Source organism: Paramormyrops kingsleyae, unplaced genomic scaffold, assembly GCF_048594095.1.
Source record: "Paramormyrops kingsleyae isolate MSU_618 unplaced genomic scaffold, PKINGS_0.4 ups275, whole genome shotgun sequence".
In the NCBI taxonomy this organism is placed as follows: Eukaryota; Metazoa; Chordata; class Actinopteri; order Osteoglossiformes; family Mormyridae; genus Paramormyrops; species Paramormyrops kingsleyae.
The window spans coordinates 5450-30384 of NW_027326212.1; the positions used below are offsets into that span (position 1 = coordinate 5450).

Below are 24935 nucleotides of genomic sequence, written 5' to 3' on the forward strand. Positions count from 1 at the left end.
ATTGCAACCACACATCCATTCCTCTCACATTGTTTTTTGCATTATCTCAAATTAGTTCTACCCCTGATTTTTCAGGCTCAGAGTCTGTGAAAACATAGCTAAAAGGCCCTTCTGTCAAAAGGGGCTGACAGACATTCGCTATAGTCATGTTAATGTAATATAATATAATATAATATAATATAATACAAAATTCTTTAACACCTGTTAAGTCTAAAACTGTAAGAGTAGGTGTACTTGTTTACAAGACAAAAACAAAAGTTGTCTTGCATAACTTTTGTAGTATTTGAAGGATTTTATACCCCATTTTAAGCACAACTGTACAATTGATTAACCCTGCCCATAACAGCCTTTTTTCCCCTAACTGTGCAGTATCTGTATAAACTGGACACATCTGGTTTGACTGCCCCAAAGAGCTTTGGTAAGTTAAAGTTTACCTTGCCTTATGTTTCTGTTACAGTTTTTCTGAATTGCTAAAAGACTAAACCTGATTCTTGGAACAAAACTTCCAATTGCCAAAACTCATTTATTGAATCAATCACTCTTTTGGTGAAACTTTAAACACAATTTGCAGATTTGAGCAAAACTCTAAACACATTCCCATTCATCAAAACACATTTTGCACTGTGGTGAACTTTGATGCAAAATAGAAAACACAGGCTGCAGAAGTTCAGCACAGCCACCACACAGTAGTCATCATTTAAACACAATGACTCAAAACTGTTCACACATGTTTCTAAACATGAGAAGAAGCCAAAGAGTGACTAGAACATACAATATGTGCTAGATGAGAGTGCAAGTGCCACTGGTGAGTTGAAGTTTGACGTCAACGTACAGATGGGTCACACAGAGGATTCTTCCCGCATCACCCAGCAAGGTGTCCCTATTGCTCACTATCGACAGTTACCGTACTTATGACCAGAGACCCACACAACAATTACGTTTCAAACATTTTCAGACAACTTCACATTATATGTGATCGTAGAGCTAAATTATTCCCTATTAGTTATGAAAGATTATACAATTTTTTACTTACACGGTGACTGTATACCCTTCTTAGAATGCATTTTCCACTATCGCTGACGTATTTACCCGGGACTAAGCTTCTAACTACAGCTCGTGAGTTGTTTGAAATACGCAACTTAAGGACAGTGTTTGCGAACGTTCCTTCGAACTATGGTTTTGGGAAACGCACCACAGAACGGAAAGGTTAAGGAAGAGCTTTTTCCCCCAGGTCATAATGCTCCTAAATCAGGACAATACTCAATTCCTCTAGGTAGGCTACTGCTTCACCCTGTCCAAATCATTGGCACATACCTCAGGCCTCTTCCACATTGCACTTATATACCTCTTACCTATCACTTATAGATTATGTACAGCTGAACATTTCATATATTTTTTATTTTATTATTTTTCTTATTTTTTCTATATTTTGTTACTCTCTTATCATGCACAGCTGCTCAGAGTGACCAGGGTTACATTCCACTACATGTTGTATGTGTACAACTGTGTACGTGACGAATAAACCTTTTGAATCTTGAATCTTCAATCTTGAATTTTCGTAAAGTACAAATTCCGACCTTCCTGGCAGTATATCACATGTCCCAGGGCAGGATTTCTACGTGCCACTTCCGTGGACTTTTAGTTTAAGATTATAGATAGCAGCTTCCACATGGTTACAGTGTACAGGGCGAAATGCACATTTAGAAATCCTGCGCTGGGAACTTCCATTCACTTTCGTATAGTACAAATTGCGAGCTTTCCCGCAATATATCACATGTCCCAGCGCAGGATTTCTATGTTCCACTTCCGTGGACTTTTAGTTTAAGATTATGGATGGCGGTGTCTACATGGTTACAGTGTACAGGGCGAAATGCACATTTAGAAATCCTGCGCTGGGAACTTTCATGCATTTCCGTATAGTACACATTGCGAGCTTTCCGGCAATATATCACATGTCCCAGCGCAGGATTTCTATGTGCCACTTCCATGTTTCAATATAAGAGATGATTTGCAATATCCCTTTTCTTTTATTTATTTCGTGTATTAATTCTCATAAAATGGCTTGTAGAGTGGCAACCACGTTTCTAGGTAGATATTTCACAGGAGTGCTTTCAAGCTGTACAGTATAGCTGTACTTATATGCGAAAATTTAATCAGATAACACCAAAACAGTTCAATAGTGCTTGGATGTGAGATCTACAGAAATACAGAATTACAATAAAATAATGACATGTTTGGTGAAAGACATATTTATTTATTGATTTATTATGATTTATTTTATTCGTCAGGAACAGGCATCCATGAACAGTGACGTTGGTAGCCATGGACATCCACATATCTATCTGACGGGAAAAGAGAAGGAAAAAATGCAGATTATCCTCGACCAGAGAACGCTCAACAGATAACATATAGAACATTTTCACATGTTTAACAAATTAACAATGAAATTAATGTTAACATTAAGAACAATACGATTTCGGACATCCGTATTGTACTGGCTGCGCAGTTGCACCGCAATGCTGAGCTCCTCCTTTTGTTTACGTTCGGCGGAATCCGGCGGAATTCGCATTTTACCCTCACCCCACACAATCTGACAAACGATAAAAACCATTGTCCGAGAAGCGTCAAATTGAAAAATCCGAGGCTGACATTCAAGATTTTTCACCCACAGTTTTTGAGGTGAAAAACGGATTTTTTGAAAAATATAAAAAATAAAAGCGGCACCAAAAAATTGAGGCGGGCGGCCATGTAAAACAATTTTATTAATTTTAAGTGGCCTTAAGGTCCGTGTACGTGAGTATAATTCAACTTTAGACGGAAAAAACAAAAACGAAAAAACGGGCCGTTTTCTCCATTTCGACTAGACCAATCCCAAAGGGAAAGTTGGAAAACGGCTTATTTCGCGTTTATTAGTTGTCTGTCTTAACAGATCAGAAAATGCCTCGTATTCCGTTTGCCTGGAGGTAGGCGGGGTTATTGGTGTCCCTTCTGTCATTGGCCAGGTACATCGCGAAGACCACGCCCCCCCCACAAGATCGTTACAGAATATGAGTTTCGGGTCTCCCCTGACTGCAGGGGTATCTGAGAGTCTCTTAATGCTGTCATTGAGGAATTCCTAGCTCGCCTGTGAATTAAAGCAGTCTTTAAAACAAAGACGACGTTTCAATCATGCTTCAAAAAAACCTTATAGGGAGCCCCAAGTAATGCATTAACCGGTGCTCTCCGATTCCTAATGGGTAGCCACGGATCTGCAATCCATACCCACGTGCACGGTTTCACTATAGCTGCAAAAAGATTTGCATTTGAATTTTTCTTCGGAGAACATTGAATGGAGCAAGCATGGTATTGGGTCGAATATTGTTGGAGCACGCCGTCTCCACCGGGTCCGTGGATGAGAAGAGATTCACAGCTGACACGGGGAGAAGTTGCAAATCACCGGTTTATTCTCTTGACTGATTATAATCAGGGAGCGGCCGTCTGACATACATTCAGCATGTACAGGAGGAGGCTCTGCCATATGTATCAGCTGTATCCCTTTTAAAACCCTTTGGGCATCTCCCCCCCCCCTTTCTCGGTACTTTCTGTCTACGTGACAACCACATGTTTGACACTTGCCCTTGTTAGCCGGCTCGTAGTTGTCCTTCTGGAAGGCTAAAAGATAAGTACAGTAAAAGAGATGATTGACAAACTTATCATATAGGGGTGTGGATTAAGGGAGAAAACAACGAAGGTGAATCATGGTTGAGGGAATGATGATGCTTAAGTGGTGAGATATTGTTACTCAATAAGAAAATGTATAAAAATTGGTGTAAAACAGTATTGGTTACACTTTGTGTTCGGCCTTGATTGTAACTTCATTGTTGCAGTAAAGACTTAATTTGGATCTATACCAGCGGCTTCTGACTTTTGATTTGGCGGGGAAGGAAAAACCACGTGCGACATTAGAACATATTACAGCCGGAAAACTGAATATGGAATGAGGCTTACTTCGCGGTGTAACAAGAAAGTCTTTGTAAGACATTCTAGGAATTAAGTAGATTTTTATGAACTGTGTTCGCCGTTCCGTAAAACTTTTTCTGAAACACTTATTCAATGGAGGTTTTAAATGAGCAGGCAGACGACTTCATTACGGAGCCCGAGAAGTTCCAGAAAATATTATATTGTGCGCTAAGACCAAAAGTACCATTTTTGGGACTTCACGAGCTCCGAAGAAGTCATATTCGAGGACTAGAACTTAAATGTCATTATACACAATTAAGGCACACCTGCTGTCCATGACTGGCTGATATGACGCCACTGGGTTGGTCAGCACTGTGCGTAGCCTACCTTTAAATATTGTAAATTAATATGTGTATTCCTGTGTTTATGTTAATTGTAAATATCGTAGCTCTGTAATGCGTGTGTAATATTACTCTGTAGCCCGTGTCCTGTAAACCCCCTTTATTAAAATGATTCGACCCCTCGCCGCTGTACGTTTTTTTCCCTCTGTATGGGTCTGCTACATCAAAAACATTTTGTGGCATCAAGGTTGTGCAGTTTATATTATCTACTCTTTCCCCTCCTAAATAATTTATTTGTTTATTGGAATGTTTCTTGTTTAATACATTTACTTACTGCGTGGTTAGCTTATTATATGTTCATGTCAAATAAAAATAAAATCATATTTATGTATATGGATACGATTTGGTATTTTTAAAAGTTTTTTCCGACAATAGTTGCTGAAACAAAGTACGTGCATGTAGTATTTGAGGTCATCTTATATTTGGGTGAAACGGTATGCAAAATAATGGGAGACAATTCATGGTCAAAATACAACCTTGCTTTTATTCTAGATGCTTTCCAGATAATGTCCCTTTTAGACCGTATTATATATGACTATGTAGATATGCAAATGTAGATATGCAAATTACAACACAAAGCTATTGGCGACATTTGAACATGCGCTTGACCGCCTTTCCATCAAAAAGGCAACACGGAGTGATCGTCTGTCTTCGCGCGCAAAAACTATTGTCTTTAAAACTTGATTTCATCATGGACAGTTACAGTCTTATAAGAGGGAGCAGAACTGTTATGTTAAAAGAGGAAGACATGACTGTTGCAAAAATTGGAAGAATATTTCAGGTATGTGTGCTGAGTATGTTTTCTAGAAGTATTATTAGCTAGCTTTTTTTACTGTGTTTTAGTGGGAGATTTGGGGCTAACAGATTTTAATTTCTCTAATTCGTACTCAGCCACGATACTTGTTCATTAGCTGGCAATTATTGCAATTAATTTTATGTTTTTCCCCAGATTAAGTCGGACACAGTTTATTTAACGAGTGAAGAAAATATGGCCATCTTTGCATTTCAAGGAGACCGTTTCAGTAACATTGATCTTCGACACGGGGGGAGGTACCATGTTCACGGTGACCCTGTGGATCCATTAACATCCTCTGGCCGTAATGTTACAGCGAACCCTAATTTTAGCCTGCAAGTGCCGTCAGATCCAGTTAGGTTTACATACACCCAAAATCATGATTCACAAAGACCATCTGCTCCTAACCCAGCAATGAAGACGTTCAAAGGTGAGCAAATCCAACTCGCATCCAACTTGCATTCATGTTTTCCTCAAACCCTGCCTTGTGTGATATATTCTTTGTACACAATATGTTGGTAAGTTGGCCAGGCCTTAAGGCAGCAAAATAGTCCGTACCAAAACAAAATATTTTACTCAGCTGTCCAGAACACAGTTCCAGAAGACTGAAGACTGTGTCTAATTAGTGTCTTGTGTAATATTGCATAGATTGTTAGAAGAGCTTGTTACTGTACTACATCATTTGACCTTTGAAGTCCACACACTCCAGTAAATGCCTATGCACCCAGTTGCTGAGAAATATAAAATAATAAAAAATATATCGGATATGCTATAAAAGCGAGGGGTAGTAAATAAATAGTAAATTATGATTAATGAGATGTCATTTTGTGGATCTAGTAGGGACTATGATCTGGTGCACTTTAAACCAACGGATACGTGTTTAGATGCTTGTGAGGGCAGTCATATATGAACATTAGTCTTACCTAGAAGTAGTAAAGGCTTGACCTAATTTCAATTTCCATGCACGATGTAAAGGAAAGTATATTCCTTAATTTGCATATTTAAATGAATATTAAATATGCTGATTATTCTTTTTAAATTCACAGGACTGTGTTTTTGGCTGAAGCTAACCAAGGAAAGCTGCATCCAACCACCTCAATTGTGATTCACTTCAGGGAGGTTGACGCCTGTGTTCCAGGAATGGTAGCCAAAGTCCAGGAAGCCCTCAGGACCCAGGCGGCTATTGTGCTGATGGATGCCATAGGCAACCCAATTCACGACTCAGACGGAACAAAAGGTGATTATTCTGATTATATATATGTCATGAATACTGAAACCAGTAATATCTTTGTAAAACTTATAATAATTAACTAGCTTCTTTACTCTGTAGGTTCACTTTTCTGGAGACAGAACTCCCGTAAAATATATGCCATGGAGGAGGACAATTTCAATGGATTTATTAGTAAAAACAAGCGAAGAAGAACAAGGTATTAATGTATGCATGTATGTATTATTATTATGATGATTATTATTATGATTGGGTATAATATTAAACTGCATCCAGCCCTGGAAGCAGCCCTCCAACTAGGGAAAAATTTGGGGGTTGGAGGCAGGATCAGCCCTCCAACCACCGTAAAGACTTTTTCACAGCTCTGAGAAAGCAGACCACTCCTTTCTGTTCTCCATGGGAGTAATTCTGCTACAGCCACCCACAGGAAGGCTGCACACATCGTAAAGTTGATGGGGGGGAAGTCTTTGGGAGCCTCATCCCCAGATTAGTCAAAACGGCCAGAAAGCCAACAGGGTCAGGTCTGTTGGGGATTGGAGCTGGTGTGGTGCCAAAGCATCACCCGCTGCAGAGCACTGCACTCGGGGCCTAATTTGGGGTGGCCCATCCGGGTAGGCATGTGGAATGACTTGTCTCTCCAACATGATGACTATATTCCTCTGCTGTTGGAGGGGTTTTGTAAACTCCGCATATCAGGGGGCAGCACTCCCTGAGGTGTGCAGACCGGAGAGTGACCAGATCTCTGTAGGTGGGTACACCTGTTGTTAGCCTGGTCACTCTGATGGCTGCCATACTCAGGGAATAACTGTGGCAGATTGGCTTTGCCCGATGGTGTCCGATGTCACTCCTTGCATGGACTGGGTGTTGGGCAGGGTTGTGGGGACCAGCTGCTCTGGGGCATGTTTGTGAGGAAACATTTACTAATCTTGGCTATGGAGAGGATTCTGTGACCTTCACAGAGTCAATAGAGGTTCTGGTCTGGGCTTTGAGAGACTGAATGTGGAGTCTGAGATTGCAAGTGTCGATCAAAACTAAGATCTAGGTCTTTAATGACCTTGATCTGTCAGCAGTGTGTCTGTCTGCAGAGAGAATGTCAATGGCGTCAAGAGGTTCACTTGCCTCGGCAGCAACATTTCTGTCTCTGGTGAAGTCCGTAGATGGATTGGGAGAGCATGGATGGTCATGAGGTCACTAGAAAGGGGTGTGTGGTGCTCCCAGTATCTTTGCAAGAGGACAAGCATCCAAGTCTTTAGAGTCCTGGTGCTCCTTGTTTTGCTATATGGCTGCAAAACATGGAAGCTATCCAGTGACATGAGACGAAGACTGGACTCCTTTTGGTACTGTGTGTCTTCAGAGAATCCTTGGGTACCGCTGCTTTGATTTTGTGTCAAATGAGCAGTTGCTCAGGGAGTCCCAAATGAGGCATATTACCTACATTGTGAAGGAGCATCAGATATGGCAGCACTATGGCCATGTGGCGTGATTCCCTGAGGGTGATCCAGCCCACAGGATCCTCATTGCTGAGGACCTGAGCAGTTGGGCAAGGCCGAGGGGACATTCAAGTAACACTGCGGCAAATAGATGGGCATTTCTGGAGGGTGGGCCTGGACCACGTGTTGGCCTGGGGCTGGTCGCCAGTCAGGATTCTGAAGTTTCATTGTGTGGTGGGCGCAGCAATGCACATGTTCCCCAATCTGACCTGACCTGATTATTAGAGTTACACTATTATTGTGACAATCTTATTTAGCTAAGTATCAAGTTTGTAATAATTTGTGCAATATGTAATTTGTATAATGTTTATTGTATGATCTGTATAGCCAACAGGAAAAGGATGAACTGACTGAGGTTCATGAAAAAATAGAAGAGGTAGTACTAGCAGCTGAGGGCCTTCCATTGGTGGTGGCCGGCCTGAAGGAGCTGGCAGGGCTGAAGAGTGCTTTAACCAGGCAGCAGATATTAGCCATGAAGGATGCCTTTTCTTGTGCTATTTGCAAAGGTAATATTCTCACACAGTATTTCATTTTAATTGTATCCTTCATAGTATTGAAATCACAGAATATATACTGCAATTTACAAATTACAGATATAGCCAAAAAGCCTTTTGTGCTTATTTCGGATGCTTCAGATGTTTATTTTGGTCAGAATAATGCAAGACTATTTTGCCATGTCATATCTAGGTTCACCAACAGGTTTTTAAATATTCTGCAATCACAAAAAAAGTGTTTTTTTGACTGTGAAAGGTATTTCTACTCTACTGTTGCAAACAGAAATTGGTCAATCTGGCCAACGCTACATTCATAATGTTATTTTAATTATGACAGACATAATGGAGGACCCAATGGCATCAAGCTGTTGCAGAAGTCTGATAGGATGCCGACTCTGTGTTGAGCAGTGGCTGGAATCCTCCAGTCAGTGTGTGAAATGCAGGGGAGATAGCCCAAGACAGTCTCTTACCAGAATTAGTGGACTTGGGGAGGCACTTGTAATCATGAAGGATATTTGTCAGCAAGAATGAAAAAATTTAAAATGCAATATTTCTATACATTTTGCATGTTCAAAGAATGTTCATTAAGTTTATATTTTGTTTAATCCACCCAACCAGCTCTACAAATGTTGGGAGGCTATTAGTACGTGTTTATTTTTGGTTCAGCACAGCAGTGTCCAGTAAGCCTCATTATGTTAGATATGGTGCTAGTATGTTTTGAATAGCACAATGTTAAAACCAAAAAGTAAAATAATTCTTAATATACATTAGTCAATAATTGATATACCTAGAAAAAACTACGTAAAAAGTACATGATTTGTTCCTTGCTACTGTCAGTATGCAAGTCCTTTGAGAGTTGCACAGTGTTGAAACTTAAAAATAAATCAAACCTGTTACATGTAAATCATTGGTCAATAAATGTAGCTTAGTATAATTTTTCTACTATTTGCATTCCTTTGCTGATATCACATTTTGACAGATGGGAAATCATAAACAATCAAGTGGTGGGTTTAAGATTAACTCCTTCAGGTTGTATTCATTCTTTGCTCAGTGGGTGGTAGCCTTGTTACATGCACTGCAAATTTCATGCCTGTTGAGGGGTATTCCGATCCATCCCCACATCAGTGCAGTGGGAAAATGATCTTTAAATAGATCTGACACCCTACCTTCATGTTTCAACGGTCTGTTTTGGACATCTTTTTGCTGTCATTGTTTGGAACATTTAGTCGGGTTAAATGACTAAAAAGTCCCATAATGATCATAATTATGTTCAATGATCTCACCAGGAGGGAAGTGTTATAAATGTAGTTGAGAGGGGTTGTATGTACTGCGCCCTCCACAATTATTGGCGCCCCTGGTAAAGATGTGTAAAAAGCCTTAAAATAAATTCATTTTGTATTGTAGTAGCACAATGTCACACTGAAAGAGTCTAACCTTTTGAAGAATCTAACCACTTATTTGAGTAAATTTATTCACTGGGGAAAAAAATCCCACATTAAGAAATAATTGTTTATATCAATTACTGGCACCCCTGTTGTTAATACATTGTACAACCCCCTTTTGCCTATAGGACAGCACGTCTCCTATAACATTTCACAAGGTTGGAGAATACAGAGAGAGGGATCTTTGTCCATTAGTCTTTGCAAAGTCTCTCTAGATTGTCCAGGGTCCTGGGTCCTCTCTTATATACTCTCCTCTTCAGCTCACCCCACAGGTTTTCTATGGGATTTTGGTCTGGGGACTGAGATGGCCATGGAAGAAGGTTGATTTTGTGTCTGGTGAACCATTTCTGTGTTGATTTGGTCATATGTTTTGGATCATTATCCTGCTGAAACACCCAGTGACAACCTATTTTCAGTTTTCTGGCAGAGGCCATCAGATTTTTATTTAAAATGTCCTGGTATTTCAATGTGTTTATGATGCCATGCACTCTACCAAGGTTCCCAGGGCTATTGGAAGAGAAACAGGCCCACAGCATCACAGGTCCTCCACCACATTTAACAGTGGGCATGAGGTGCTTTCCCGCATATTCGTCCTTTGTTTTACGCCAGACCCATCAGGAGTGTTTGTTGCCAAAAAACTCAATCTTAGTCTCATCTGACCAAAGCACATTGTTCCAGTTTAAGTTCCAGTAGCGTTTAGCAAACTCCACACATTTATATCTGTAACTGTAGGACAGTAAAGGCTATTTCCTGGCATGCCTCCCCAACAACCAGTTGTTTTAAACTTTTTAATTATTGCTCTGACTGTAGATATGGCTAAGTTTAGGCGAGTAGCTATTTTCCTGTAGCCATTTCCTGACTTATGAAGAGCAACACACCTCTGCCTTACTTGAAGGGCATGTTCTCTTGCCATTCCCATTTTGAGAGGTGAGTAAGACAAATGGGCCATGACGTATTTACACCCCTGAGAAACAGGAAATCATGGATTACTAAAAAGTTGCTAAACATTCTGATTAACAAGAAAGTAAGGAATAAATGACAAAAATGCTTCAGTTGCATTAATTTCATAGGACTTAGGGGGCTGTGTGGTGGGGCAGTGTTTAGCACTGTTGCCTCACACCTCTGGGACCATGTGTGTGGAGTTTGCATGTTCTCCCCATGTTGTCGTGGGGTTTCCTCCAGGTACTCTGGTTTCCCCCCACAGTCCAAAGACATGCTGAAGCTGATTGGAGTTCCTAAATTGCTCATAGGTGTGCATGTGTGAGTGAATGGTGTGTGAGTGTGCTCTGCGATGGGTTGGCCCCCTGTCCTGGGTTGTTCCCTGCCTCGTGCCCGTAGCTGCCAGGATAGGCTCCGGACCCCCCACGACCCAGAAGGATAAACGTTTTCATAAAATGAATGGACTTCTTAGAGGTGCCAATAATTGTGGCACTGTTGATTTTGTTATAAACAATTATTTCTTAATGTGGGATTTATTTTCCAGTGAATAAATGTACTCAAATAGGTTAGCTTTTTCAATTTTTTTTAGCGTGAGACTATGCTACTGCAATACAACATTAATTTATTTTAAGGCATTTTACACATCTTTACCAGGGGTGCCAATAATTGTGGAGGGCGCTGTAGGTTATGCATTGAAATGGACAGTAGTTCTACTGTTCTAACTACACTCCGGAACAGAAGGTGGCGTTAATGCTTCTTTAAGTTGGATGACAACCGCCGGCAAACGAAGAGGAAGGAGATGTCCAGTTCTTAATTGGGTATAGTAAATTAGGCATATTTAACAGGGAGGTCAGTATGAGTTTCTCAACTCTGGATCCATTTTTTGACATTATTATGGAGATGAAAAAACAAGGAAAGAGTTACCAATATATTTCTGTATTTGTGCGATCTAATGGCGTACACAAAGGAAGCTCAGTAGCTAATATCAAAAGGTTTTGTGCTGATAGGAAGCTGACCAGGGCAACTGTCTCCCAGACTCATCTAGAACTGGCAGTAGCCAAAGGTATTCAAGAGGTCAGTGTGAAAATTAGTGGATCGTAAATTGGTCTAATCATAATTGAAATTATGGATTTGTGTACTTGTATAGATTTTCACTAGCGAATGACATCCAGAATTTGAATCACCCGCCTTGAGGCGGGTGAAAACTGTTAATCTTTGAAATGTGTTTAGAATAGAATATAAGGCCTTTACTGTTGTTGTAAAGATTGCAATGAATTTTTCAGGAGAACAAGGAGCCGCCTCAACCGTGCGCGCTGCCAACTTAATTGGGTACAAGTTAAACTAAATAATGCCGTTTTTAATCTCACCCATTTCTTTCCATATAACGGAGCCTCGAGATATACTGTATATATTATATATATATATATAATATACACACACACACACACACAGTATATCGTGGAACTCCTGGCTATCTCCAGATAATCTGAGGAGACCGATTACGTTGTGAACAGTCACTTGCAGAGAACCACCCTTATCCCTTTCTTAACAGTCACCCAGTGTTGCCAATTGTTTCTTAGAAGAAGTCGCTGAACTGTACCCAGAAAGTCGCCAGATGACATCACTCGCTAATTTGCATATCGATGGCGTCATCACGTAGCGTATACGTTCACTCAAGTGTCACCAGTTACCGCATTGTGATCGCTTTTCTCCTACTCTGTACCTAATACTCATATAGGCTACTTTATTTTAACGCAGCTCAAAGTATTTCGTTTATTGTAATCTATTCTATTCATGTTCATTTATATTATTTACCACTGTACTGGAAAATCACAGGCTATTAACATACACAAAAAACCTTTAAAAACCTTCATTTCCAAGATTAATAATGTGGACGTGGTGTCTTTCACTTTTCCTGCTCCCATCGCTAGTGGTTAGTACTTTTCTGGATCTAATGACATAAAAGAGCTGTGACATCTGTTGTTTTGCATGCAAAGTACATTTGTTCTAAATAACTGTTTTTCACTTCATTAGACAGGTGATTCTTTCGGGCGAAAAATGATGACTGGATATCTAAGTAGTAAAGGAATACACGCATCAGAGGGGCGTGTAGGACAAGTTCTAAGATCTGTCCAGCCACAGAGCCACGCAGCACGAAGTCAGGTGACCATGTGACACTAGTGATTTGCCGCATTTGTATTTAACGAGAGTGTGGAAGTACAATGTTGCATAATGTGTTACTGGAAATGGGGTGTTGTGTAACCATGGGCTACTCAGCTATGCAGGCTAGCTCAGCCACTGACCCTAACTGAACAAGTACACTGAAAAAAAAAAAAACATTGCGAAAACTTAAAAACTCAAGGCAACCCACTGCATTTATGTTTTTAGGTTCTGATGGATAACTTATAATTTCAAGTTTAGGAGAAAAGTTGTTTCAGCTGATGTTTTTGTGTTTACAAAATTAATAATTGTGCTTTTTCTTAACTCATATTTTATTGTTTTTGCAATGTATTTCCTAAAGTTTACACAAGGTATTCGTTTTAGTTTTGGCAACGTATTTCCTAAAGTTTACACAAGGTATTCGTTTTAGTTTTGGCAACGTATTTCCTAAAGTTTACACAACATATTTTTTTTTAACAATCAATTTCCTAAAGTTTAGAAAAAGTATCTTTTATAGTTTTCATGAGGTGCTCCCTGTTGTACCAATGAATGTTTACACAGTTGATTTTCAAATAACTTTATTGTGTTCAAACACAACTGCACCACTGACAATGTTGACTTTTGAGATCAGCCATTTTAAACATACTGACAACATTCAGCCACAAATAAAGTCCTTCCAAAAACACAAAAAAGTCAAATTTTTGTAACAAATGTTACTCATCCAATTTTAAAGGTGTGGTATTGTCAGACAGAATATCAAACCTATCTTGATAGATAGTCACTAACAAACAGATTCAAAACATCAGATGGCAGGATGTGAACAACTTCTATCTGGTTTCCATACAGCAAACAACTTTCAAACAAATTTTTCCACCACTTGTCTTTTAATAGTAATAGTATCAACACTAATTTCCTCTGAAGTTCAGTATCGCGCCACATTTGTTATAAAACTAGTACAAATGTACCTAAAACCAGATTATAAAAATTGTTTAAAACAGTTCAAGTTAGAATAAACCCTTTCAACATTTTATAAAAACTTGTTATACATGAAATCTGCAATCAGCCATGCAAGCTACATTAAGTAAAGTTAGAACAGAAGAGATTGATTCAGAACTTTCTGCACCTTACCGTTTTCTTAAAGCCAGAAATTAACTTTTTTCAGAGCAACTTACCACGAAACCCAAAAACTGTAAATCAAAACAAATTGCTGCATTCTGTTTCACACAAGTTGCATTTGAGTTGAACATGTTGTCAAATAGGTTAGACTTTGGTTAAGAGCTTGGTTTTGAAGCTTCTTACCCTCTGGGAACAGGTAGATGTCAACTCCATAAAAATGTGTTGCACAGCTTCAAATGTGTACTTGAGTTCTTTGGGAAACTCCATGTTGAGCCCATAAAGTAGGCCAAACAGGTAGGCAAAGGCAGTGGGAAGGTCTGGCAGGTCATCAAGAATAATGTCCTCTTCCAAAACAATGGCAGTGTTGACCACTGTGGACTGCGAGTTGGGTCCCACGTAGTCCTCCAGAACAGTGAGGATTCCCACCGTAACACCTCGGGTTGCCCTCTCAACTGGATCTGTATCCTATGCAAATAAAAAACAACAGTACATATAAGTCTCTGAAAACCAAAACTGAAGATTGAGTAGATTTGCATGCTCACCAGACATGTTAGGAAGAGTTTGGTCTCATCGTCGCGAACTAATATCGGTAACCCTTCCAAACTGATGGTTCGTCGATGCTGGACTATGTTTGAGACCTAAAACAAGGAAATCAAATAAGACTCAGCCTCATTTATAAACCTACCATTTTGTTTTTAAAAACACATTAAGTGTTGTTGCTAAAAATACAGACTTAAGAAATAAGATGTTGAAATTAGTTATTCCAGATAATTGCTCATGGTTTTGTCAGTTTTTGTTTTTTTTTTTTTTTTAAGTAATTTTGATGTGCAACAAATGTAGCACACTTATTACAACATTTATAACAAAAAGTGCCATGAATGGGATGAGAGTTGAACTGTCTGTCATGACCTGCCATCTGCCAAACACACAGCGCTGCTTGTTAGCTTATAATCCCATTCAGGACACACTTTTTGAAAACTAACAATTTTTACATCAATTTAGTAAATATTTAATAAAGTATCTTTCGTTACAGTGGGAACTTCAGGTTCCTCATAAACCAGACACAAATACATTTTTATATATTACCTGTTCATCAAACTTCTGCAACAGGGAATCCATGTTATTACGGAAAGCAGCTTTTCTAACTCGATACAGCTTAATCAGCCGAAGTGAGTAAGTGTCGAGGGCAGTCATGAAGGTCCCCATGAGATCTTTGGTGGTAATGCGTGAGAATTCCGCACAAATCTACAAAGCAACAAAAAAATATAGAAGAAAACTTTTAAAGGTACATTATATAAAAATGACATTGTTTTCAAATTTGGTTAAAACAGCTTAATTTCAAAACATTTAGTTAGTCTCGGTTGATCTATTGGTCAGGTCTTGATTGGATTTTTTTTTCTTTTAGTGGTAGTGGTGGTACAAATTCTAACTGATGCATTTAAAAAAAAAAAAAAAACAAGAAAAATCTGATCGGCAGATTTTACAGTAAGTCTATAGAATACCAAATCAAATGTTGATAAGACAAAAGAATGGTTACAATTGTTACAGGATGCATTGCAGAAAAGAAATAAATCAATAAATTGTATTTTAAATTCATTGCAAAAATGTCATTAATTTTATAGTTATGTAAGAATGAAGTAAGAATAACATCCTGTAGTCAAATTTGGATACTTTCATAACACGCAAGTGACTTTCTCAATCCTGTTCTGTGAGTTTCATGGCTGTTGCCTGCTAAGGGTCAGCACCAAAAGATTCTAGATGCCCAGTGAAGACAAGTCATTGCGGCGACCGTGGTTCAGGGGGTTGGGAAGCTCATCTGTAACCGGAAGGATGCTGGTTCTATCCCCCGGCTCTCTCTGTCCTGGTCGTTGTGTCCTTGGGCAAGACCCTTTACCGTACCGCCTACTGGTGTTGGCCAGAGGGGCCAATGGCGCAATATGGCAGCGTCGCTTCTGTCAGTCTACCCCAGGGCAGCTGTGGCTACAACTGTAGTTTCCCTGCACCGATGTGTGAATGTGAGAGCGAATGAGTAGTGGAATTGTAAAGCGCTTTGGGTGCCCAGAAAAGAGCAAAATAAATGCAATCCATTATTATACACAGTAAGTTGACAAGTAAATAGATTTCACTTCAATAGAGTTGTTGGTAATACCAAAATTAGCTTCATATTTTTTAGAGCCAACTACTTTTTTATATTTTACCATTAGCATTGTTAGCTCAACGGTAGCCTTCAACCTTTTCTACAAGATATTGGCGTGCTACAAACAGATGCTTATGAAGGGCACAAGAAATGGATCTCACGTTCATTTACTCACCCAGACAGGTTTCGAGGCATTTGGAGTTGTTCAGAAGATAGGTCCTATATCATGTAAAATCAACTTTTTGGAGCTTTTAAACACATTTTAATATTATTTCCTTATGTTAAAAACCCTCCAGAGTGGTTTTTGGCTTAATTCAGGCATTTCTTAGTTGTCTCAGTGAATCCTTTCCCCATAACCGTGGCTCAGCTCTCTCCTGCAAAACGACTGACTCGTAACATTGGGATTAAAATTTCTTTCTAACAACTCCAAATGCCTTGAAATTTGTCTGGTTGAGTAAATGAACGTTTTCCATTCTAGAAATAAGACCACACTGAAAAAAAAATAAAAAACGGAAGTTTTCCTTTATAAATTTAAGAGATTATCTTACCTGTTCTTTCAAGAAGAGAGCTGGCCATCTGAGCTGCATTTCCTTGACCAAGGGCTGCATCTCCACAACTTCTTTCCTCCTGAGAGAGAATGTGATGTCCATCTTTTGGGTGATGAGTGCCATGTTCTTATCCCTCTTCTTCATTTCATCTTCCAAAATGCATCTTTCATTTTCAAGAGACTCATCATTGTAGTTTTCTGGGGCATCAGGGATAAAGTTGACTTCACCTCGCTTTGGTTTCTTTAAGGAAAATCTATTTGAACCACCGTCATCTTCTTCCCCTCTTCTTTTTCGATTGACTGCAACTTCACTACATCCAGCTTGACTTAGCTTGGAACGGTAGTTGCCAAGCTTGAACTTAATGCTTGTTGCCCAACCATCATATCCTGTGCCATTGCCGGGCTCTTTGAGGCAGGGATGTTTGGAAACTAGCTCCTGGGCAACAGATGTTATTTCATTCTTGTCAGGGTAGGCTTTGATTGCAAACATTTCTTGTGCCAGCTTATCTAGAATTTCCATCTTGATGTCTCTTGTTACACTTAAATTTGCCCCTGCTTTCTCATATACCTCATTGCCCTTGCGAAGTTTTAACTCTACATCACAGGAAAAGGTTGGGATAGGAAATGGATTTGGCCACTGTGAAGTGCTACGCATGTAGGTCTGGGTGGATGAGGATGGGCTGAAAGAAGATGCTGAACTCACACTGGCTGTATCAATAGATGAGATGGCGCTATGATCAGATGGAGTCTGTGGTGGCGAGGCTGATGCATTTTCCTCCCAAATGAGGTGCAACACTGCCCGTCCAGCAGGTAGCTCATTAATATCCATCAGGTTGCAAAGTGCGTTCCCAAAATCTGGGTCTTCATATTGTATTGCAAAGTCACCTTCAAGTCCAAGCTTTGCTTGTAGTTCATCTTGAAGCTGCTTCACAGATTCTGGAACAGTGGACAGTTGGATTTTTCTGATAAGTTTTGGACTGACGTGGACTCGCAGTAACAGGGCCTGTGAAGACAAACCAAAAAAGGGCGCAATTCTAAATAATTGACAAATTCAAAGTAATCAACTGAAAACTATTTAAGAATAATACATACCATCACTTTCAATGCAGGAGGCATGTAACAGGTGTCACCATCAGTTGTCCAGCTACGCAGTATTCAGCTAAAGGGTGGTAATCATTCAAATCTTCTGGGTCAAGTATTTCCAGATCTTTGTAGCTGCTGTCAAGCCGATATGATCTGTAATGTTCTATAAACCAAGAGGAGAGCTTTGTAGCAACAAATGACACTTTCCCAGAGTCTACCAAAATGTTCAGTATCTTGTAGAATTCAGGCAGTCCACTCAGTTGTCCTGATGAAATGATCATGCCTTTAACATACTGGGTCCCATACAGATAAACACATTTAGCAAATGACACAGCTTTTACCTGTGGATATTTCAGTTTCAAGCACTTCTGAAGATTTTCATTCAAGAAACAGATGTCAACTGTGTCAATATTATCAACATGCAGACTTGGTTTAAAAAGACTATGACCATCTAAGAAGTATGCCATCATTTGTTGATGCTTTGAAAAAAGTGTTAGTAGTATATTCTTAAAGCATTGGACATCATGCACAGTTTTCTTGAAAAAGTTGTGCTTAGATTCAAATCGAATAGTCCACAAATCAACTAAGGGACCAAAACAACGCACAAGATGACTATAATGTTCAATATAGTGGTGTTTTGGCTTCAAATTAAAATCAGGAAAAGTCTCTATCAGTAGTCGTCGATGATCCAATATTTTGGTGTCCAAGTATGACAATATTTCTTCTGATAGAGTTGTCGAGACAACAATCTCAACAAGCTCCTTAAGGTCCATCAATATTTCCCATGATGGCTCATGTTCTGGTATACGGGTCCCAATGATAAAAGGCAGCAAACGCAAAAGTGTCCAGTTTTCATGTCCATTGCCACTCACTCTTCCTGTTCCAAAACTGGCTTTTGTAATTTGTTGTGGCTTGTTGAGCTTATCAGAGAATTTATATGGAAATGATTTTATACGTTTGTTTAGTCCTTCAAATGTAATAAAACCCTTTCTGATTAAATCTTGAAGACACAAACACAATTCCACAGGGACAACACCTTCAAAGAAATCGTGTAATATATCTGGAGGAAATCCAGTGACTGGATGAAAATAGGACAACGCACTTAAGGCACAGGAACCTTTGACACCACACACACTTTGTCTTTGACCATCCTGAAGATCTTCTAGAAAAATGTTATGCTGTTCCACCGTTCTTAATGGAAATTCTGTAGGATCAAGAGCTGCAATCTGATGTTTATCAATACTACAAAATCGACAAAACTTGTCGACATTAAATGACTCCAAAAAGCCTGCAAGGCTGTGAGCCCCAAGATTATCTGCACAGACACAAAATACAGTTCCCTTTAAAAAACTATTTAAAGATTCAACATACACCCCTGTGCTTTCAAGACATTTTAAATCCTCAATGAGTGGATAAAGAAAAGCATCATACCCAAACTGTTTAACGTCTACACTTTTACCAAGAAGAGCAAGCTGTATTGAGGGCAATGTAGAACGAAACCTTGCAGATAAGTTGAGTACAACCCAATAGACGGCAGTTATTTTGTGAATTTTTCGAGATGTTCCTAAAGGGTTGCATATTTCAAAGTCGTCAATATACAAAGCTAAACTAATGCAAGTATCTTGCAATCCTAAAAGCTTGTTGTTTTTGAAATACTGCCCATCTCTAAATGATCTGTAACCTTCACTAATTTCTTTATCAAATGCTAACTTTTCAAAGAAACTTTTCTCTTTCAATAAGTTCTCCAAGACCTGGTTTACTGAGACATAAACAAATTTATTTCTAGTTCTGGCTTTGTAGGTGTACTCTGTAGGCTCAATTACATGAAAATTATTCTTGAAATAAATATTTCTCTTGTAATCAGTAGATAATGCACCTTTTGGTTCTGTTGAGATAATTAATGGGTTGGTTTTGAAAAGTGCATCATTTATATTTTTAATTACATCATCATCTGCCTCAATGTTCTGTTCAGCAAGCACCTCTTTGATTCTTTGAAATGAATGAACCTGAGAAAATTTTAAAATGTCACTAATTTCCTCAATAATTCTCTGCAAAGCACTTTTAGAAACATGTAACAATGTTTGCATGCATAGAAAAAGTCTAGCTATTTTATGTTCAAGACATTGGTAATCTACAAACTCATTGTCCTCTTTATCACTTGATGCTACACCTGAACCACTTGGTAATGTCTCTGGCTCCTGAGAGGTATTTAAGGATTTATCAGGGGAGCTACTTTCACTAGGACATGCATTTGCATGAGAAATCAGTCTAATACAGTTTTTTATATCTTTTGAGTTTTTGTGCTTTCTGCTTGTGTGTGACGTAAAGGTTTATACATTGTTGGTAGCATAGTCACATTTTTGGAAAGGACAGGATACAGTCTGATGGTTTTTTTAAGTGCCTTAAAATATGTGAAATAAATGTATGCTGTGAGCAGTTTTCCTTAAATTCACAAAAATCACAAAAAAATGTTGAGATCTCCTGCCTTTTCTTAGCCCTGTTGTGTGATCTGCTGAGGTGAGACTTCAATGTCCCTCGTGTCCTAAACGAACAGACGCAGTCACTGTAAACACAGGGCAAATGAAATCCTCTGCTATGTCGTAGCTGGTGATGCCTTAAGAGTACTTCTTGGCTTGAACAGACAAAACAGCAGAACTGGCACTGCATACAAAAACTATAATGAGAAGAGAGGAGAGGACAGTGTCAACAATTCAAAAGAAACCTGAGTTAATTTCAAATTACCGCCATTATAAATTGGCGGTTATAAATTGGCGGTTGCTGCCATTGGTCATGAGCGAGCCAGCCTATTTTGTTTCGTTCGGTGGTATGGCGGCCACAGACTGCACTTCATGAAATACACATAGGGAGTGTCGCGGAGGCTTGTCAGATATGAGCGAGCCTCTTTAGTAGCGATGTTTGTCGGATTTTCATTGTTTTGTGACATGGCACATAGTTTGTGACATGGAATCTTAAATGATATAGTAAACACATACCAATAAGCCACAAGGCTTCTTAGCCTAGAAAGTAATGCTATGCTAAGTTTCGGAAAAATACGAAGAACTTCAGTTGTGATATTTCTAAAAGACAAATTGACACTGTTCAAACATATATTGTCTGATATAATAAAAGAAACATTACTTGCCTTTAGAAAGTTGAGATGAACGATCGATCCACCTCCTGGTATAAAAAGCCTCACGTTCGCATTAAGGCAGACGGCCAGGTGGCTTTCAGTCCTTGCAAAAGTGCAAACTAGACCCGTAGTATCCAAAAATATGAGATGCGCATGCGTGCTCAGGCACCGAAAGGCGCCAACCGCTTCAACTCATGTAAAACTTGAATTCGTTCATTTTGCCAGCTATAAATTTCATCTGAGACCAACTTTTGCTCCAAAACGTTAAAAGATTAGTTGAAACCCTTAATGTATTTGAGTTTATAGGGCAACTCAACTTTTATTGTTGAATTGTGAAAGAAATGACTGTAAGCTCAGCAATTGCAAGTTTGATTTTTTTACAGTGTATGCACATAGGATTATATTTTTCAGTCTTCCTCATGGAGCCATGCTGCTTTGAATATGTTGATGCTTCCCTGCTTTCAACACACCTCAATCAACAAATCATCTGATGGGTGGTTTTTCATGTAAACTAATGAGCAAATGATAAAAGAAAAATAAGGTGAACACCATAAGCAGCTTATACAAAAAATAAAAGACTAGTCATTATCATACTAAAAACTGGATTATCAAATGGTGAGCAACTTTGATGATTACCATGAAAAGTGGTTTATAGATTTTCCAAGCACAAGTTCATTTGGATAAATAAATATTCCAAGAGCTAAGACCAATTTCAGTACTCTCCCCACATCAAAGTCCATGAAGTAGGCATGTGTGAAGAATAGTTTCATGAAATTAAAACAGTGCTACTGGAATGCATCAGTTTGGCTGTTGTGATAGTGTTGGTGTTTTTGATAGGTATGCTTTTCTAATTTGTTTATTTCTTTTCCAGGGAGCAAGAAATCTCAACCCAGTTCCTTATAATGCCGAGTACATGGGTCACAAAATTCATTTGGATCAAAATGAAAAGTTGGTCATGTTTGGGACCACCCATGTTCTAGCAATAGATGGCTTCACCTCCAAGATTGTTAGCCATTCAACCATGCCTATTAAGAATAATATTCTCATTTATGAAAATGTATTTAGGTAACTAAACCCATACATTGATGTTTCGCATGCATGTATCAGCACTTCACTGGCACTACTTCATGTTTGTACTTGCTTTGCAGACCAGCTGTCATAAGCTTTAGTATATGGGATCAAGTGAGGGTGGACCATGGCAAAGAGTTCCTCTTGACTCTTTTCATGCAGCAACAAATCTCAGCTTTCAGGAATAACACTGACAGACTATCCTACGTTCAAACAAATTCGACAAGAGTACGGTTTTGTTGTTCTTTATTTTAACTTTGGGGAAATATTATTGAATCCTTATGCACATAAATACAATAAATTCACATTTAAAAAGAGACTGATTTAGTATAATCCAAATCCTGGTTTGGAATATTGTAGTTTGCATATCTGAATGAAATATAATGAATCAAATCATCTCAAAAGTGCTTAGTACCCCTAAACCGTGTCAGTCATTCATGTTTTATATTAAGTCCCAACAGATGTCTTCAGCTATCAAAACTCCTTTATTCTCTTTAAAGTTTTTATTGATTGACTTGTGTCTTTGGCTCTATATATATATGGTTTGATTATATTTCTTATGTCTAGAATCACAGAATTGAAAGGATTTGGCCAGAAATCAACAACAGGGTTAATTATCCCATAAAAGCTGCATTGGTAAATCTTATGGATCAAGAGGAAATCAACATGGAGGATGACACAGTGCGTTTCTGTGTATCTAATCTAACATGTCAGATTTCCAGCCTTGGCATCAGCAGAGTAGTGGAGGCATGGAATGCTCATAGAATTCCAGGTATCTTGCTCCCCTTTTTTAAATTAAAAGAGGAAACTTGTTTACTGTTACATATGCAGTGACTCTACCCTTATGCACCATTATGAATCGCTGCAATGAACTCACCACGCAGGGTCATTAATTAGGAATTTGCTATTACAGGCAAAGGAGTTCCAAACACTTTGGCACAAAGTGGTTGTGTAAAGAAGATCACAGTGGATCTTCTACCCCATGCTTCTGAAGCGGCTGATCTCTATGAATCAGAGACTGGTTCTTCACTGACTAGATGTTCATCATTTGGCAAAAGTCCATTCTCCAGTGAAGAAGACCAAGCCCATGCAGAAGGACAATTTGCACAACTATATCCTGATATGAATGTTCTGTATGAAAATGTGGTCAACCACAATCCCAGACCTTTTCAAGATGCTATTCTGCATCTGATACATTTGTCTCGCCACTAAAATAAATGTTAATTTGAGAAACTTAACCCAGGTCAGTTAATAACCTTGTTTTAATATTTTAATCCCCATGAATATTCATCCAAACTGTTACGACTATCATAATTCTGTTGAAAATAAAAAAGCAGTGATGAGTCAGAAGTCTTTATTTTATATGCTCAAAATGTTGTTGTTGTCGTCCCCCCAGTGCATTGATATAAAAAAATAAAATGTGCCATGCTACGGCAAGCAAAGTCAAACTATGTGCTGTCTCTCTACTTCATTACTTTCAAATGTATTAAAAAGTGGAAAACTAGAATGTATAATGAGTGTTATGAAAATTATTTTGTGAATGGCTGATTATTTTCTAAATAATATGTAGTGATGTGTTATATAATCCCATTTATTTATTAGCAAACAGTCCATACATTCTGAGCATATTCCAATCACTATCTTAAATGAGTTATGCATGAGATCTGATGATATATTTATTGGAATATATTTGATGGAATTTTTTTCAATTCAATTCAATTTTATTTATATAGCGCATTATCACAACATTACATTGTCTCAATGCGCTTTACATTTCTGCCTCGTAAGGACCCCCCATTGAGTAAGCCAAAGGCAACGGTGGCAAGGAAAAACTCCCTAAGAGGAAGAAACCTTGGGAGGAACCAGACCCAAAGGGGGAGCCCATCCTCCAGGGGGCGGCAGATGAGTCAAACAAACAAGATGAAATGACTAAGCTAATACAGACAAGATGAAATGACTAAGCTAATACAGGGGTTGAAATATATGTCTCAATGCAGCGGCCGACCGGTGCAGGCACGGGGTGCTTGATGCACGATGGCAGGATTAATAGAGACACAGCCGCAGGATGGATGGCGAGGCATCGTGTTGAGCCAAGGGCAGGCAGGTTGGAGGGTAGTTGCCGGAGGTGGAGGTAGTTGTCTTGCAGGCAGCAGAGGCATAAATTCTGAATTATGACCGTTACAGTATCAGCAGGTTCCCTCTTGAACTTTGACATAATGTTCAGGTAAAATGGGCCAAGGCAGAACAACACCGTACATTCAGCTGAATTTATTTAAATTTTACCTGCAAATTGACAACTTTTGTCTTTGGTGTGCCATAGTAACAATGGAGTGAATAGATTTCATGCAATACAAAGTTATATTAACTGTTAATTAATTATGATGCCTTTGTCATACTCAAGGTCGCTTTACAACAAGGACAAGAATGAATGAATGTAAGCAAATGGATGAATGAAAATGAATGCGTCATACAACGAATGAGATTATGTCACAGGCTATATGAGAAATATAACTCTAATTAAATGCATGTTTTATGGTCAGGGCCAAGGCAAAGTTTGGCTAAAACGTTGTCTTTAATTCAGACTAAAACAAGTATATTGTGTTTTAAACAGTTCATTATGGGACAGTGCACAACATTTAGAGGTTGTTTATTGCTCAATTGAAATAATAAACATACATCTTCAGAAGCAGAGTTGGTGGCCATAGCTTTAAAGTTTTGCAAAATTTTTTGTGCGCACAAGATAAACGTATACCATTTTTCGGGACTTTGTGGGCTCCACAGACCCCGTGTGATTGAAGCATGATTGAAACTTCGTCTTTGTTTTAAAGACTGCTTTAATTCACAGGCGAGCTAGGAATTCCTCAATGACAGCATTAAGAGACTCTCAGATACCCCGGCAGTCAGGGGAGACCCGAAACTCATATTCTGTAACGATCTTGTGGGGGGGCGTGGTCTTCGCGATGTACCT

The 24935-nt window shown here is 38.9% G+C and overlaps 2 protein-coding genes across 9 annotated transcripts; one reads left to right on the plus strand and one right to left on the minus strand.

The window, feature by feature from the left end:
- Nucleotides 1–1905: 1905 nt before the first annotated feature.
- On the plus strand, nt 1906–23418 carry LOC111856133 (uncharacterized). Of its 7 annotated transcripts, XM_072708742.1 has the most exons (10): nt 1906–5121; nt 5290–5563; nt 6180–6370; nt 6464–6560; nt 8179–8357; nt 12761–12889; nt 21771–21964; nt 22048–22195; nt 22535–22739; nt 22881–23418. In XM_072708742.1, exons 5-10 carry the CDS (start codon nt 8331–8333, stop codon nt 23177–23179), a joined length of 1002 nt encoding a protein of 333 aa, XP_072564843.1. In that variant the 5' UTR covers nt 1906–5121; nt 5290–5563; nt 6180–6370; nt 6464–6560; nt 8179–8330; the 3' UTR covers nt 23180–23418. The 7 variants fall into 7 exon arrangements, 5 of the variants coding, with proteins under 5 accessions (XP_072564843.1, XP_072564844.1, XP_072564845.1 ...); XM_072708743.1 differs by having other exon boundaries at nt 1906–5563; nt 6464–6576; XR_011989157.1 differs by lacking the exons at nt 12761–12889; nt 22048–22195; nt 22881–23418 and having other exon boundaries at nt 1906–5563; nt 22535–22661.
- LOC111843077 (uncharacterized) lies at nt 13579–17273 on the minus strand. 2 transcript variants are annotated; one of them, XM_072708745.1, is made up of 3 exons: nt 16688–17273; nt 14545–14640; nt 13579–14467 (listed from the first exon to the last, which is right to left on the minus strand). In XM_072708745.1, the coding sequence occupies exons 1-3, from the start codon at nt 17204–17206 to the stop codon at nt 14147–14149; spliced, it is 936 nt and encodes a 311-aa protein (XP_072564846.1). In that variant the 5' UTR covers nt 17207–17273; the 3' UTR covers nt 13579–14146. The 2 variants fall into 2 exon arrangements, 1 of the variants encoding a protein (XP_072564846.1); XR_011989159.1 differs by lacking the exons at nt 13579–14467; nt 14545–14640 and adding an exon at nt 15182–15247.
- Nucleotides 23419–24935: the final 1517 nt, after the last annotated feature.